The sequence below is a fragment of the Rhinoraja longicauda genome, chromosome 23, assembly GCF_053455715.1.
Source record: "Rhinoraja longicauda isolate Sanriku21f chromosome 23, sRhiLon1.1, whole genome shotgun sequence".
NCBI lineage: Eukaryota > Metazoa > Chordata > Chondrichthyes > Rajiformes > Arhynchobatidae > Rhinoraja > Rhinoraja longicauda.
In genome coordinates this window covers 4,810,437-4,827,572 of record NC_135975.1, presented here as the reverse complement: position 1 = coordinate 4,827,572, position 17,136 = coordinate 4,810,437, and the positions used below count along the sequence as shown (strand labels likewise).

The window sequence follows — 17,136 nt, the reverse complement described above, 5'->3', positions numbered from 1 at the left end:
GCATACACACGTGCATATAGGTGCACGCACACATATACACGCTGCACATATGTTCACGCACACACACGTGCGTGCGCACACACAGACACACGCACACACAAACATCGCACACACACACGCATACGCGTGCTACTATTCACAGCTCATATATGAATGAGCTTGTTGCCTTTCACATGGAGTGTGAGCTGGAGTGTGAGCTCGGCTCACAAGCTAAACACAGGACAGTGGGGCGTGGAGGGAAAGACCGAGGAGAGAGAGAGCGAGCGAGGCAGGAGGGTCGGGGTGGAGTGGGAGGAGAGTGGACGTGCGTGTGACAGAACCTCTCTGGAGGAAAGGAATAGGTGACGTTTCTGGTCGAGACCCTTCTTCATCCTTTCCCTTCAGAGATGCTGTCTGACCCGCTGAGTTACTCCAGCACTCTGTGTCTATGATCAGAAATAACGGAATCCAGTGGGCACCAAGGGGCTATGAGGCTGCAGATGCTGAAACCCTGAGCAAAGAAAAACAAGCTGCTGGAGAAACTCAGCGGGCCAGGCAGCATCTGGGGGGAGGGGAGGGGGAACAAAATTCCCATCTGCAGATGCTGCCTGACTCACCGACTTCTTCAAGCAGGTTGATGTTTTGCCCATTGTGCAAAAGATCCGTTTTAACAAGACCCCCCCCAGAATACTCCAGAACCTACTGAGAACACAACGATCACCACCTCGCGTGGCACGCTATTAATTTCAGCCACATGAGGTCTGACACTTGATCAGGGGTTACAGGGAGAAGGCAGGAGAATGGGGTTGAGAGGGAGAGATAATTCAGCCATGATTGAATGGCGGAGTAGACTCGATGGGCCGAATGGCCTAATTCTGCTCCCATCACTATTGACCGTAAGAGGTGTTTTATAACCACTCAGATCTCACAAAACCATCTCAGAATCCACAAGTTCCTTAATTTGCTAATGGACTGATTTGAACTTGTGATGACTGGTCTGTTAGCTTGGATGGTGCCCACTAAAGAAGGGTCTGAAGAAGGGTCTCGACCCGAAACGTCACCCATTCCTTCTCTCCTGAGATGCTGCCCGACCCGCTGAGTTACTCCAGCATTTTGTGAAATAAATACTGTCCTAACAATGTCATTTGTGGACTTGGGTGATTACTCGATGGGCTGAATGACCTAGTTCTGTTCCTACAACGTATGATCATGACCCATTCCTCTCGGAGTCGGGGAACAAAGTCACCATTGTCAGAGGTGGGCAGTGCTGTGAATGTGAATGCATTAATGGGGTCATTTCCAATCAATGGTTCGGGGCATGGACTGTATTCCTCATTCATTTGTCTCAACAATAAGAAAATAGCACATCAACCTAAAACGTGAAAGAGTTATGTACACAACTGAAGCAATCAATAAGAGTTTCTTGCTCCTACATCAGGCGAAATGTTAACATTCTAATTCAGCGTTTCGACAGTTGCAGCACAGTACAGTTTGGCACAAAACAAACTTAATTTGAATGCCTTTATCTTATACAGCTAAATACACAGTGGCTTCTAAAGCATTTAACAATCTCCCGCTCTGCGTTAGACTGGCTCCCTCTCAGAGGGTAACCTCTTTCTGCTGTACAGCTGTGAAACGCAATGAAGACATTTAACTTGCACATCTCCACGGGTGAATGAGACATGATCGAAAGCAGGAAGGAACGGGGAAACGCAGACCTTTAGAGATTGCCCCAAAATTCAACGCAGCCAATTAAATTAAGCTTCTTCCATGCAGAAGCAGAGGGAATACAGAGCAGGGGGGGAGGTGGCGATGGGAAGGGAAGCAGCCAATATTTGTACAGCAAACTCCCACAAACACCATGGGGATAAATGATTCTTCCTGATAATCTTCGATTGGTTTTAGTTTAGTTTGGTTTGGAGTTATACAGCGTGGAAACAGGCCCTTTGGCCCACCAGGTCCGCACCGACCAGCGATCCCCGCACACTAACACTGTCCTACACATGCACCAAGGACAATTTTACACATACACCAAGCTAATTAACCTGCAAACCTGTAGTTTGGAGTGGAGGAACCTACAAACTTTGGAGTGTGGGAGGAAACTGAGTATCTTGGAGAAACCGGTATCAACGATCACCCGTAGACTAGTTCTATGTTATCCCAGTTTCACATCCTACGCAATTAACAGATGCCAATTAACCTACATACTGCAGAAGCTGGTTCACCAAGGAAAGACTCAGAGTGCTGGAGTAACTCAGCAGGTCAGGCAGCATCCTTGGAGAACATGGATAGGTGACTTTTTCGGTTTGGACCCTTCTTCAGTGATAGGTGGATACAGATGAGGGGGGGGCTAGATCGGCAGATGGTGGAGTACATGATAGAGGCTAGAACTGTTTGTGGGATTATTCCGTGAGCGTGTTACCAAAGAATTCAAGGGACATCATTGACCATGTAGCACTTTTGGACTGGCAGAATTCTCTGCCACAGAAGGCAGTGGAGGCCAAATCACTGGATGAATTTAAAAGAGAGTTAGATAGAGCTCCTGGTGTCACATGTATACAAAGTCACTCTTTCTATCCCAAAAGCAGGAAGGATTGGTGAGTTCTTCCCTACCTTTTTGTAATTGGATTGGAGTCTTTGGACCTGCTGCTGAGTTCCGGAATAACACGGATGACTGGGAATACAAGGACGGGATGGAAACCAAACAATGGAGAATGCTCAAAATGGACGCCAGAGTGCTGGAGTAACTCAGCGGGCCAGGCAACGTCTTTAGAGCAAAATAATGGGTGACCTCTTGGGTTGGGACCCTTCTGCAGATTGAAAGTAGGGGATGGTGAGGAATGGCGGGACTGTCATATGTTGAAATACTGGAGCGTCTGGGCTTGTATACACTGAAATTTAGAAGGATGAGAGGGGATATTATCGAAACATATAAGATTATTAAGGGGTTGGACACATTAGAGGCAGGAAACATGTTCCCAATGTTGGGGGAGTCCAGAACCAGGGGGCAGTTTAAGAATAAGGGGTAGGCCATTTAGAACGGAGATGAGAAAAAACGTTTTCAGTCAGAGAGTTGTAAATCTGTGGAATTCTCTGCCTCAGAAGGCAGTGGAGGCCAATTCTCTGAATGCATTCAAGAGAGAGCTTGATAGAGCTCTTAAGGATAGCGGAGTCAGGGGGTATGGGGAGAAGGCAGGAACGGCATACTGATTGAGAATGATCAGCCATGATCACATTGAATGGTGGTGCTGGCTCGAAGGGCCGAATGGCCTACTCCTGCACCTATTGTCTATTGTCTATTGAGTTGAAGAGCTGGAGGTGAGAAAAGACCTGGACCAAAGCTCGAATTGACACCACTTGCAAGTTAAGTGTGTTAACCTTGAAAAACTGTAACGTCATGAAGGGTGAATGACGTCATATATATAAAATTATCCACAAGGGAGAATAAGACGGAAAATTACCAAAAAAACATAAGAAAATCTAGTCGAAGGTGAATGAGATTTTGTGATCAAGACTCAAGGGTGCATGAGTTTAAGAAGCACTGCGTTAGGCTATTAAACAGCACAACCTCCAAATATAGACTATATAGGCTATTATCGTTATTATTGCACAATTATTCTTTGTTTGTTTGTATGGGTGCATGTGTATGTGTATATATAAATATATATGTATGTGTGTGTATATATAACAAAATAACTGCAGACGCTGGTACAAATCGAAGGTATTTATTCACAAAATGCTGGAGTAACTCAGCAGGTCAGGCAGCATCTCAGGAGAGAAGGAATGGGTGACGTTTCGAAACGACCTGAAACGTCACCCATTCCTTCTCTCCTGAGATGCTGCCTGACCTGCTGAGTTACTCCAGCATTTTGTGTGTATATATATATATATATTTAATGGATATGTGGGGATGTGTATATATATTTACATATACACACACACTCAATTATCATATTGTTTACAGTGTACTATGTTTACATATTCTGTTGTGCTGCAGCGAATAAGAATTTCATTGTTCTCTCTGGGACACACGACGATGACACACTCTTGACTATAGGGGAGGCCATTTAAAACTGAGATGAGAAAAAAAAAAATCACCCAGAGAGCTATGAATTTGTGGAATTCTCTGCCACAGAGGGCAGTGGAGGCCAAATCACTGGATGAATTTAAAAGAGAGTTAGATAGAGCTCTAGGGGCTAGCGGAATCACGGGATATGGGGAGAAGGCAGGCACGGGTTACTGATTGTGGATGATCATCCACGATCACAATGAAATGCGGTGCGTACAGGCTCGAAGGGCCGAATGGCCTCCTCCTGCACCTATTTTCTATGTTTGACTTTTGTTTCGTGTAAAACAAGGGAGCGGGGGCGTGTCGGTAAAATGCAGCGTTTCCCCAGCTGTACAGAGGTTATAAAGTCTCCCCCACCTTCCCTCCCCCCACCCCCCCCCCCCAACCCCACCCCACCGCACACAATCCCTGAAGGGGAGAATACCATCGACACCCCAGTTCATATGCCCAGTTAAGCTGCATCAGTAAAGAAAGGTAGAAAGAAATAAAAAAGACTGACTGTATGCATGTTTTGAGGTACGAAAACTTCCTTTGTTCCAATCTCGCCAATGTTCTTGGTTCCCCAATGACCACTTACAGACAGGTACTGTGGTCCCAGGGCTCCCAGGCCAGTGAGGTTGCCCCATGTGGCCGTGTTGAGCTGCTGCATCTGCTGAGCCAGCTGCTGTTGTAGGCGCCGCTGTTCCTTGTCCTTCTGAGTGTCGGCGAACTTCACCACAATTGGCGATGAGCAACCCTGCGGCGGAAAGAGACGCGGCGTTAGGGCCGAGCTACGGGGCCCCAACCCCAACCCCACCCTCCACGAAAACAACGATCCAGTCTCAGCCCCACCGCCCGCTAGACGCACGGAAAAAAGCAGGAGTAACTCAGACAGCATCTCCACTTCCCGTCCCTTCTCTCCAGGGATGCCCCCTGACCCGCTGAGTTCACCCCAGCTTTCCGTGTCTATCTTCGGTGTAAACCGGCATCTGCAGTTCCTTCCAGCAACACCGCTCGATCACTTGGATTTCAGATGCACTGGAGTAACTCAGCGGGACGGGCAGCATCTCTGGAGAGAACGAATGGGGGACGTTACGGCCCGAGACCCTTCTTCAGAATGAGAGGTCAGTGGAGGGGGGGAAGGGTGTCGACCCGAAACGTCCCCCATTCCTCCTCTCCAGAGATGCTGCCCGTCCCGCTGAGTTACTCCAGCATTTTGTGTCCACCTTTGGTGTAAAGCAGCACCTGCAGTTCCTTCCTACACATGTTTCGTTTAGAGATACAGCCGACCAAAATGCCCCATCTAAGCTAGTCCCAAATGTTCATAAGTGACAGGAGCAGAATTTGGCCATTCAGCCCATCAAGTCTACTCCACCATTCCATCATGGCTGATTTATCTCTCCCTCTCAACCCTATTCTCTTGCCTTCTCCCCATAACCCCTGACACCCGCACTAATCAAAATCTCAGCCTTAAAAATACCCATTGACCTGGCCTCCATAGTCGTCTGTGGCAATTAATTCCACGGATTCACCACCCTCTGACTGAAGAAACTCCTCCTCATCACCTTTCTACAAATCATCAGACTTTAGATTTTATTGATACAACGTGGAAAGGGCCTGTTTCCGCGTTGTATCTATAAAATCTAAAGTCTGATGATTTGTAGGTTAATGTAGGTTGGTGTACGGGGTGATCGTTGATGGTTTCCACGCTGTATCTCTAAACTAAACAATGTCTCAACTGGAAATGTAGTCACTTCCTCCTTCCTCCAACCAACCCCACTCCCCCCACACCACACACAAAGATGCTGAGTTCCTCCCACAGTTTTCACTCCAGATTCCAGCACCTGCAGTCTCTTGCATCTCCATTTTACTTTCAAGCCCAGTTTTGATCTTCAATCAGGTCAGAAACATAACGAGAAATAATTCAAATACTCACCCACCAGATGCCAGATGACAACACAGTCCCTCAAAGGGTTAAAAGCAGGCACCTGGCTTATTAATTTAAACGTCTTCATATATATATTTTTTAAATTATATGCTGCTCAGAACCTTTCCCTGCACTGACTTTACGCAGAGCCACTATTAATAATTAGTTCATGCTGTTAATCACAAAAAAAGCCTCTGCAGTAAATAGACTGGTCCAGAGGGCTTGGTCTGAGCTACCCATTCAACATGTGCAAGATGTCTAGTTTGTACACTCTCGCCCATCACTACTTTAAAGCAGATCTTTTCACCCCCTCTGTTCATCACTAATCATTTAATTAAAATGCCATTAGCCATCGTTTAGCCATGAGCCCGCACGAGATGGTCGGGAGCCCGATCAAGTGTTGTATGCCTCTGTGCTGTGACTCCGTCTATCTGCCACTGACCACCATTTTGCGCCGCTTCAATGGCTATCTGCACAATCCCAATGGTTATCAGCAGGCAATTTGATTGTCCGTTTCATCCCAAATTTGTCATAGAGTCATCCAGAGTGGAAACAGACCCTTCGACCCAACTTGTGCACACCGACCAACGTGTCCCATCCACACTAGTCCCACCTGCCCAAATCCCTAAGGTCTGAAGAAGGGTCTTGACCCGAAACGTCACCCATTCCCCCCGCATTTAATGCCTATCTCAACTGGTAGACTCTTCCAATTGGCCTTAAAACTATAAGCCGCTAACATCTCATCCCTGCTGGGCTGCATGTCTGTACGTAAACCAGTATTGAGTGTAGAAGTTGGGAGGTCGAGTTGCAGTTATGTAAGACGTTGGTGATGACGCATTTAGGGTATTGTTTCAGTTCTGGGCGCCATGTCATAGGAGAGATGTTGTCAAGTTGGAAAGGTTGCAGAGAAGATTTACAAGGATGTTGCCAGGACTCAAGGGCCTGAGCTACAGGGAGAGATTGAACAGGCTGGGACTCTATTCCTTGGAGCGCAGGAGGATAAGGGGTGATCTTATGGAGGTGTACAAAATCATGCGAGAAATAGTAGACACACAAAATCTCCTGCCCAGAGCAGGGGAATCGAGGACATAGGTTTAAGGCGAGGTGGGGGGGGGTGAAGATTTAATAGAAACCTGAGGGGTAACCTTTTTACACAAAGGGTGGTGGGTGTATGGAACGAGCTGCTCAGGAGGTAGTTGAGGCAGGTACTATCGCAACTTTTAGGAAACATTTACACAGGTAGGTGGATAGGACAGGTTTAGAGGGATAGACACAAAGTGCTGGAGTAACTCAGCGGGTCAGGCAGCGTCTCTGGAGAAAATGTATGGACGGCGTTTTGGGGACTACATCTGGGCCTTGCTCTCTGTACGTTCGAGGAATGAACCAGCCCAGATGTTTCCAGCTGTTGCTCTCGCCAGCAACTTTGCCCTAACCTGACCTGGATCATCCGAACCCTCCTGATTTTTATTCTCTCTCTCAGGGCTTCAGGCATCTTGTTATTGGAAGCACACAGTCTACCTTGAATGTACCCAGTCCAATCATATTGTCATACAGCGTAGAAACAAGCCCTTTGGCCCAACTTGCCTACACATACCAACATGCCCCATCTACACCAGTCCCACCTGCCTGCGTTTGGCCCATATCCCTCTTAACCCGTCCTATCCATGTGCCTGTCTAAATGTTTCGTAAACGTTGCGATAGTCCCTGCATCAACTACCTCCTTTGATAGCTCGTTCCGTACACCCACCACCATTGGTGTGAAAAGGTTACCCCTCTGATTCCTATTAAATCTTTTCCCCTTCACCGTAAACCTATGTCCTCTGGTTCTCGATTCATCTACTCTGGGCAAGAGACTACCCTTGCGTCTACCCGATCTATTCCTCGCATGATTTTGTACCCTTCTGTAAGATCACCCCTCATCCTCCTGCGCTGGAAGGAATAGAGTCCTAGCCTGTCCCAACCTCTCCCTGCAGCTCAGACCCTTAAACCTTGGCAACATCCTCGTAAATCTTCCATGTACCCTTTCCAACTTGACAACATCCTGGCAAATCTCCATAGCAACATTTCAGGACCTAAAGCAAAAGGAATCCCAATAACAGGCCATTGTTTCCCAAAATTAGAATGGCTTTTTAATTAACAATTAAATATCCTTGTCTGGGCATCACAGAGGAGAAATCTGCTTTGTTTGTGGCCCCTCATAAGAATATGATAAATACTCTTATACAGAACCCATCCCACCATTCATGTTGTAGGAGCAGAATTAGGCCATTCAGCCCATCGAGTCTACTCCGCTATTCAATACTGGCCGGTTTAACTTTCCCTCTCAACCCCATTCTCCTGCCTTCTCCCCATAACCCCCGACAACTATCAAAGAGAACAGGGGCTTATCCGTGCCTTCAGCCTGTAATGTTACTTGATCCCCTTTTCTCTTGATTTTCTTTTTAAGTGTCCTAAAAAAAAGCAATCAGAACCTTGATGGAACTGAGCAACTGGGCACTTGCATTATTCAGATGTAGGCAATTCCACATCTGGGTCACAGGTGCTGCCAGAACTGGCTTTTAAGAATCTGGTAGGCCAGATAACACGGGTGTGTGTTCATGGTATCATCGAATCTCTGAAAGATACAGCATGGAAATAGGCCTTTTCGGCCCACCGAGTCCACACTGACAATCGATCGCCCGCTCACCTAGTTCCATGTTATCCCACTTTCTCATCCACTCCCTGCACACCAAGGGCAATTTTTACAGAGGGCCAATTAACCTGCAAACACGTGCGTCTTTGGGAGGTGGGAGGAAACCGGAGCACCTGGAGGAAGCCCACGCGGTCACGGGGAGAACGTGCAAACTCCACACAGACAGCACCCGAGGCCAGGATCGAACCCAGGCCTCTGGCGCTGTGAGGCGGCAGCTGTACCAGCTGTTAAGTCAGGCCAAATTTTAGATGTCTCAGGTCAGGTGAGCATTATGCAAACTAATGGATCCAGGTAGATTGTGAATAGACACAGAGATTTGTTTTTATCCATGATTAAATTTAAAAAAATAAGCAAACAAAACCAAGGGCAATAAAATTGCCAATGAGAAGCCACTTAAAACTATAAAGGCCCTCGGCACTTCAGAAACTTGAATGTAATTATCACCCTAGAAACAGGTTATGCTGACATTTTTGCTGCCCAAACAGAACATTTATAAACGTTTTAAGTCATTTAAAAAAAATTGTTGGGTCGGGGAGGGGCACCTCTGACTAAGACCCTTGCTAATTGAGTTAATGAGTGAAATGGTTGGAAAGGGTGCAGAAGATCTTACAAAAGTGTGTAAAACCATGCAGGGAATAGAGAGGGTCATTGCACAGAGTCCTTTAACCAAAGTCGGGGCATCAAGACCCAGAGGACATCAGTTGAAGACGTGAGGGGAACGATTTAACAGGAACCTGGGGGGGGCAACATTATCATACAGAGGGTGGTGGGAATATGGAACGAGCTGCCAGAGGAGGTGTTGAAGTAGATTGTATAGGAGCATTTAAAAGACACTTGTGCATGTGCATGAATATGAACCTTTAGAGGGATATGGGCCAAAAACAGGTAAATGGCTTTAGCTTGGATGGGGCATCTCGGTCAGCATGGGCAAGTTGGGCCAAATGCCCATTTCTGTGCCGAATGGACTAATTCTGCTCCTATCACTTATGATCATGAGTCAAAAATGACTCATGATCATTAGTGATAGGAGCAGAATTAGTCCATTCGGCCCATCCAGTCTACTCTACCATTCAATCATGGCTGATCTATCTCTCCCCCCTAACCCCATTCTCCTGCCTTCTCCCCATAACCCCTGACACCCGTACTAATCAAGAATCTATCCAACTCTGCCATAAATACCCATTGACGGCCTCCACAGCCTTCTGTGTTAATGAATTCCACAGATTCACCACCCTCTGGCTGAAGAAATTTCTCTTCGTCTCCTTCCTAAAAGAACGCCCTTTAATTCTGAGGCTGTTCTGAGACTCTGTGTGATTCACCAGAGCGTTAACCCATGTTGCTAGCAGAGGAGAGAGGCTGAATTGGCCGGGACGCGTTTCTTTCGAATGTTGGGGGCTGAAGGGCGACTTTTTATTGAGCCGTGCAAGATCACGAGGGGCATGGTTAAAGTGAACAATCACAACCTTTTATCCCTGGGTAGAGGATTCTAAGGCAAGAGGGCATATGAGGGGAAGAGGTTTAAGAGAGACCTCAGAGGTATCTTTTGCACTCACGGGGTAGTCCTTACCTGGAACGTGTTGCCATAGGAAGCCACAGAAGTGGATAAAATTTATGGCTTTTATAAGACATTTGGGGGGATATTTGGTTTTGAGGGCAATGGGCCAATTGGAGGGAAATGGAACTAGCAGAGTATGCATGAGCAAGGTTTGTTTCCATACTCTATAACTTGACTTTAACTCTATCTATCTTCCTCTGAATGTATGTAACTTATTCCCCAAACCAAAGGCAACGCTCTAAGGGTATTGACGCCATTTAGGTGGTAATCATGAGGCCCATTGATCCAGTGCTGGGTATTTGTAAAAACAATCTCGTTCATCCAAAACCCCAGCTCTTTCCCCATATTCCTGTGCTTTCCTTTCTCTGAAACGATGTTGATCAAGGGTCAGGGACTGGGCAGGTGAGAATTCCCTTTGTCCTTTCCTGAGCCTGTACAGAGGGGACCACCCCAGCTACCACAAAGAGCCCAATTTTATTCGCTCTGTTTGACAAAGGCTCGCTTTAATTACACTGGGTTCCATCTTCACAATTACCAGAAAGCCATTGCATGAAGTGGATTAGAATACTTACAGACATTAAACAAAACAAGCAGGAGAACTTATGCATCTTTATAAATGTAGCAACTGTGTTTGCAAGAACAACAGTGAATTAAACTGACCAGTACATAAAGAGTAAACTGAACATCTATGAACAATTAAGAAAATATCCTTCAAAGGAAACGTATAAGATTATTAAGGGGTTGGACACGTTAGAGGCAGGAAACATGTTCCCAATGTTGGGGGAGTCCAGAACAAGGGGCCACAGTTTAAGAATAAGGGGTAGGCCATTTAGAACTGAGATGAGGAAAACCTTTTTCAGTCGGAGAGTTGTGAATCTGTGGAATTCGCTGCCTCAGAAGGCAGTGGAGGCCAATTCTCTGAATGCATTCAAGAGAGAGCTAGATAGAGTTAAGGATAGCGGAGTCAGGGGGTATGGGGAGAAGGCAGGAATGGAGTACTGATTGAGAATGATCAGCCATGATCACATTGAATGGTGGTGCTGGCTCGAAGGGCCAAATGGCCTCCTCCTGCATCTATTGGCTATTGTCTATAAAGCACGCAATTCAGCCTAGAGATTAAACGCTCAGCAGTGACTATAGTTGTAGCGTTTTTTAAAAATGATTGGAGTAGCTAATAGTTGATAGATTAGTTTAAAGTTTTACTGGTACCCTTAAGATGGTCACCATCACATGGAAATAGTGGCAAACGGCGTTTACAGCTCCTCTTGAAAACCCATTAGTTCATGGATTCACTTTGTTCTCTTCTATAGATTTATGTGGTTGGGGGCGAATAGAAATTAGTCTCTTGCTCTTCGCACAAAATGAACAATATGTTAATATAAGTGCGTTAATCGCTGCTAAAATTTGATTCCACTTACTCTAATTGAAGTGAATTTCAGAAGCAATTGTCAACGTAAGTGTCACTGAGTCATGTTTAGGGCAAACAAGGGCAAGAGAAACTTGATTTTCTGTCTCCACTGACTGGGTTCGGCTCACCGAGTCCGCGCCAACACGTGCATAAGCACAATCCTACACACAAGGGACAATTGACACTTTACAGAAGCCAATTAACCTACAAGCATGTCTTTGGAGTGTGGGAGGAAACCGGAGCGCCCGGAGAAAACCCACGCAGGTCACGGGGTGAACGTACAAGCTCCGTGCAGACAGCGCCCGAAGACAGGAACGAACCTGGTTCTCTGGCGCTGTGAGGCAGCAGCTCTATCGCTGCGTCTCTGTGATGCCCGCTTAGCCACTGGTGTGCCACACTTAGGAATTATCGTGCGGAAAGACTGAATATCAACAATGGATGGGGTTGCACATGGGAGCCATCTCTTCCCGCAACGGCAAATGATAACTTTAAATCAGAGGTATCACTAAATGCTGGAGTAACTCAGCGGGTCAGGCAGCATCTCAGGGGAGAAGGAATGGGTGACGTTTCGGGTCGAGACCCTTCTTCGCCAATTCCTCCTTTCCTGAGATGCTGCCTGATCTGCTGAGTTACTCCGGCATTTTGTGATACCTTCGATTTGTACCAGCATCTGCAGATATTTTGCTACACAACTTTAAATCAGAGATCGGCGAGAATTTTGATCAGTATAGATTTCAAGGGATTTTTGTTCACCAAAGTTTTTTCAGGATTTGGAATTGGGGTGACAGTCAGTAAAGTTTATTGCCACATGTACTGAGAGACAGTGAGAAGCTTTTCCTCCACGGATGCTGCCTGACCTGCTGAGTTACTCCGGCATTTTGTGTTTCTGTAAAACTACAATACATTTCTGGAGGTTTTCAGATGGTGCTGTGAACATGCAGAGAATGGAAGGATATTGAGTTTGATTTTGAGTTTATTTGTCACCTGTACTGAGGTACTGTGGAAAGCTTTTGTTGCACGCTAGCCAGTCAGCGGAAAGATAGTACATGATTACAATCATGTTGAAAGGCTGGAGCAATTAGGCTTGTATACATTGGAATTTAGAAGGATGAGGGGGGATCTTATTGAAACATATAAGATAATTAGGGGATTGGACACATTAGAGGCAGGAAACATGTTCCCAATGTTGGGGGAGTCCAGAACAAGGAGCCACAGTTTAAGAATAAGGGGTAGGCCATTTAGAACGGAGATGAGGAAGAACTTTTTCAGTCAGAGAGTGGTGAAGGTGTGGAATTCTCTGCCTCAGAAGGCAGTGGAGGCCAGTTTGTTGGATGCTTTCAAGAGAGAGCTGGATAGAGCTCTTCAGGATAGCGGAGTGAGGGGGTATGGGGAGAAGGCAGGAACGGGGTACTGATTGAGAGTGATCAGCCATGATCGCATTGAATGGCGGTGCTGGCTCGAAGGGCTGAATGGCCTCCTCCTGCACCTATTGTCTATTGTCTATTGTCTATAATCCAGCCATTTACAGTGCCTAGACACATGATAAGGGAATAGCGTTTAGTGCGAGGCAAAGGCAGTAATCCTGATCAAAGATAGTCCGAGGGTCACCAAGATAGTAGTTCAGGACCACTCTCTGGTTGTGGCGGGATGGTTCAGTTGCCTGATAACAGCTGGGAAGAAACTGTCCCTGAATCTGGAGGTGTGCGTTTTCACACTTCTAAACCTCTTGCCCGATGGGAGAGGGGAGAAGAGGGAGTGGCCGGGGGTGAGACCGGTCCTTGATTAGGCTGCTGGCCTTGCCGAGGCAACTTGAGGTATAAATGGAGTTTAAAACTGCAGAGGACAGTTCTCAAATGGTAGAAACGATTTGCTAAATGCTGGAGTAACTCTGCGGGACTGGCAGCGTCTCTGGAGAGAAGGAATGGGTGGAGAGGTGGCTCAGAAGACGTAGCTAAGTTCAACGTTGGTTTTCATGTTTGATGTGTGGACTGTGGGGACTACATCACCTTATCTCTCAGACTTAAATTGCAGCCTGAATGTGGAGGTGCATTCTACACTTCCAGAAGCGGGCGCAGCGGTAGAGTTGCTGCCTCACAGCGCTAGTGTCCTGGGTTCGATCCTGACTAAGGGTGCTGTCTGTGTGGAGTTTGCACCTTCTCCCTGTGACTGTGTGAGTTTTCTTCGGGTGCTCAGGTTTCCTCCCACGCTCCAAACTCGTACAGGGGGGGAGGGAGGGGTTGTAGGTTAATTTGCTTCGGTAAAATTAGAGTCATAAAGCAAGGAAACAGGCCCTTCGGCCCAACTTACCCACATCGACCAACATGTCCCATCTACACCAATCCCACCTGCCTGCATTTAACCCACATCCCTCTCAACCTATCCAATCAATGTACCTGTCGAAACGTTTCTTAAACATTACAATTGTCCCTGCCTTAACTATCCCTGCCTCCAGTTCCATATACCCAGCACCCCTTTTGTGAAAAAGGTACACCCCAGATTCCTATTACATCTTTCCCCCCTCACCTTAAACCTATCTCCTCCAGTTCTTGATTCCCTTACTCTGGGCAAGAGACTTTGTGCGTCTACCCGATCTATTCCTCTCATGTGCAAATTGTACAAATAAAATTGTGGCCAGTGTGAAGGATAGTGTTAGTGTGCAGGGGGATTGCTGGTCGGCGTGGACTCGGTGGGCCAAAGGGCCTGTTTCTGTGCTGTATCTCTAACGCAGAATGCCATTCGAGGAGAGGGGAAATATTGGTAGGCCCACCATTTTACCGTTTGATTTTTTTCCCCTTCTGTTATTCTGGTAATTAATTAATCGCACATTAATGTGACAGTGTAAGAATAAGAGGTAGGCCATTTAGGACTGAGATGAGGAAAAACTTCTTCACCCAGAGTGCTGTGAATCTGTGGGATTCTCTGTCACAGAAGGCAGTGGAGGCCAATTCACTGGATGTTTTCAAGAGAGAGTTAGATTTAGCTCTTAGGGCTGACGGAATCAAGGGATACGGGGAGAAAGCAGGAACGGGTGATCAGCCGTGATCATATTGAATGGTGGTGCAGTCTCGAAGGGCCGAATGGCCTACTCCTGCACCTATTTTCTATGTTTCTATGTGAAGTGATAACTCGGTTATTTACCACCACCGTGGATAGATGTCTCACAACCGTGACATTTATTGAGGTGGAGGAGAATTGTTTTGAAGGAGCAGTTTATATTTAATGTTAAATCTGAGAAAGGAAGGGAACATGGCAAGAATAGTGAGGACAAAAATAAAAAACCCCCACAACCATTACAAAGATTAAACAACTGTAAACAACACATGAATGAGAAAGAAACTAAATTAGTTTTCGACAACAATTCCCCGCTGAAGGCGAGTTGGTCGAAACAAAACACAGCAAAAAACAGATTAAAACACGTTTAACCTTTGGTCTTTCTGCAGGACATAGTTGACTTCAACATCTGCTTTGCGATCAAGTTAAGTACCACAGCCACCACTGAGCAATCAATGAAGTTAATCTTATTTTTAATGAGTGTAACAAGTTGTTAGTTGAGCAGTTTTACGTGCTATGATCTTTAAGACCTGCGGTTAAACAGTGTTTGAAGACGTGCAGATTATTATAAAGCTGTAATTTCCAGAACGTTTACCATACTCCCGACACATTCCACACTATTTGAAGCTGCAGTATACCTTGGCGGGACTTGGGCGATATCTTTAGCTTTTGTAAAAGCAAATAAATTCAGTCAAATTTGGGTTCTGCATTGCACTGATCTTTTTCCATTCCCTCCAAGATCTCTTCCCTCCGAGTCTCTGTCTGAAGTGTTGCCTCTTACCAATGACAGGAAGCCACACTCCCTTTCCAATACCCTGTGTGCAAGGGCCTTGTGGCCTTGTGGTCTTATTCCATTGCATGTCCTCACTCTCAAACTGACAGCAAAATGCACATCAAAATGCCCTTTGATGCACTTTCAAGGTGGCATGTGCTGGACTCTCTGACGTGCTGGTGTGCAGTTCCAGGTTGCTGGCCTTCCTGAGGTATCTGAGAAGCTTCTCCACATTATCAATGGGGGATGAAAATGAACCTGTCAACTGCAATAGGTTTTTTTAACATTACTCATGGGTGTCAACTGGGGTTTAGGGTTGTGTTGGCACAGATGGTGAGAGCCTCGTTCTATCTATCATTTCCATCCTGGCTTTGGCTTGCAGTGTTAGCAGCGTTGGCGAAGGCACTGACGGGGACCATTTGGCCCATGGTGAATCTGCTAGCCATTGGCACTCTCTGGCCTCTGGTGTTCTCCCTCCCTCCCCACTCCCACACCATCCGAAACCCCATTCAGCCCTGGAGCCCTGTGTAGATTCCCCGAGAAAAGACCCTGACCACTTAGAGTCACAGCGTCATACAGCGTGGAAACAGGCCATTCGGCCCAACTTTCCCATGCCAACCAACGTGCCCCATCTACACACTAGTCTACACCTACCTGTCTTTGCCCCATATCCCTCTAATCACGTCCTATCCGTGTACCTATCCAAATGTGTTTTAAATGTTGTAATAGGACCTGCCTCAACCACCTTCTCTGGAAGCTCGTTCCATATGGAGGAATAATCTTCTTAGTCAGGGAATATCAAACACTTCGGTCTGAAGAAGGGTCCCGATGTGAAACATCATCTCTCCATGATCTCCAGAGATGCTGCCTAGCCTGCTGAGGTCCTCCAGCACTTTGTGTCTTTTTTAGTAACGCTACATCTGCAGTTCTCACGTTCACAAGTTATAGGAGTAGAATTAGGCCATTTGGCCCATCAAGTCTACTCTGCCATTCGATCATGGCTGATCTCTGCCTCCTAATCCCATTTTCCTGCCTTCTCCCCATAACCCTTGACACCTGTTCTGATCAAGAATTTGTCTTTCCTTGCCTTAATAAATATCCACTGACTTGTGACTACATCGAGCTCTGCCTGTTTTTGTGTTCTTGTGCTGGCATTAGGGGTGCCAACTATCTCACTCCCAAATAAGGGACAAGGTAACGTCACCGCCCCACGTGACCTCACCCAGCCAGCGGCCACGTGCTCCAGCTCCACCAATGGCAGCCGCCCGGGCCGGGAGGCGGGTTGCTATGCAACCTCCGTTATGCGGCGGCCGGACCTCCGGGCCTACACTGTCCGGACCAACAGTGTCTGGATCTACAGTGTCCGGGCCTACACTTTCCGGGCCTCTAGTGTCTGGACCTACAGTGTCCGGGCCTATACTGTCTGGGCCTACACTTTCCGGGCCTACACTGTCCGGGCCTACACTTTCCGGGCCTACACTGTCCGGGCCTACACTGTCCGGATTGTTCGGGCCAACAGCGCCCCCTGGGCCTTATACGGGACAAGGGCGGTCCCTTAAGGAACAAACCAATTTAGCCCAAAATACAGGATGTCGCGGCCAATCTGGGACAGTTGGCGTCCACATCAGACTTTGTTCGTTTTGGGACATAATGCTCTCTTGACTTCTCGGCTCTTGAATTGGGACTGGAGCTGACAGGAATTTG

At 46.8% G+C, this 17,136-nt stretch overlaps 1 protein-coding gene across 11 annotated transcripts in view; it reads right to left on the bottom strand.

Annotated features, from left to right (window-relative positions):
• Positions 1–17,136, bottom strand: part of celf2 (cugbp, Elav-like family member 2) — a 714,069-nt gene that overhangs the window by 51,571 nt on the left and 645,362 nt on the right. For 9 of the 11 annotated variants that reach the window (XM_078419503.1, XM_078419505.1, XM_078419504.1 and 6 more), the window contains one exon: positions 4,548–4,784. In XM_078419503.1, coding sequence (XP_078275629.1) covers positions 4,548–4,784 — 237 coding nt within the window. The remainder of the gene's footprint in view (positions 1–4,547; positions 4,785–17,136) is intronic. The other 2 variants (XM_078419509.1, XM_078419510.1) reach the window with 1 other exon arrangement.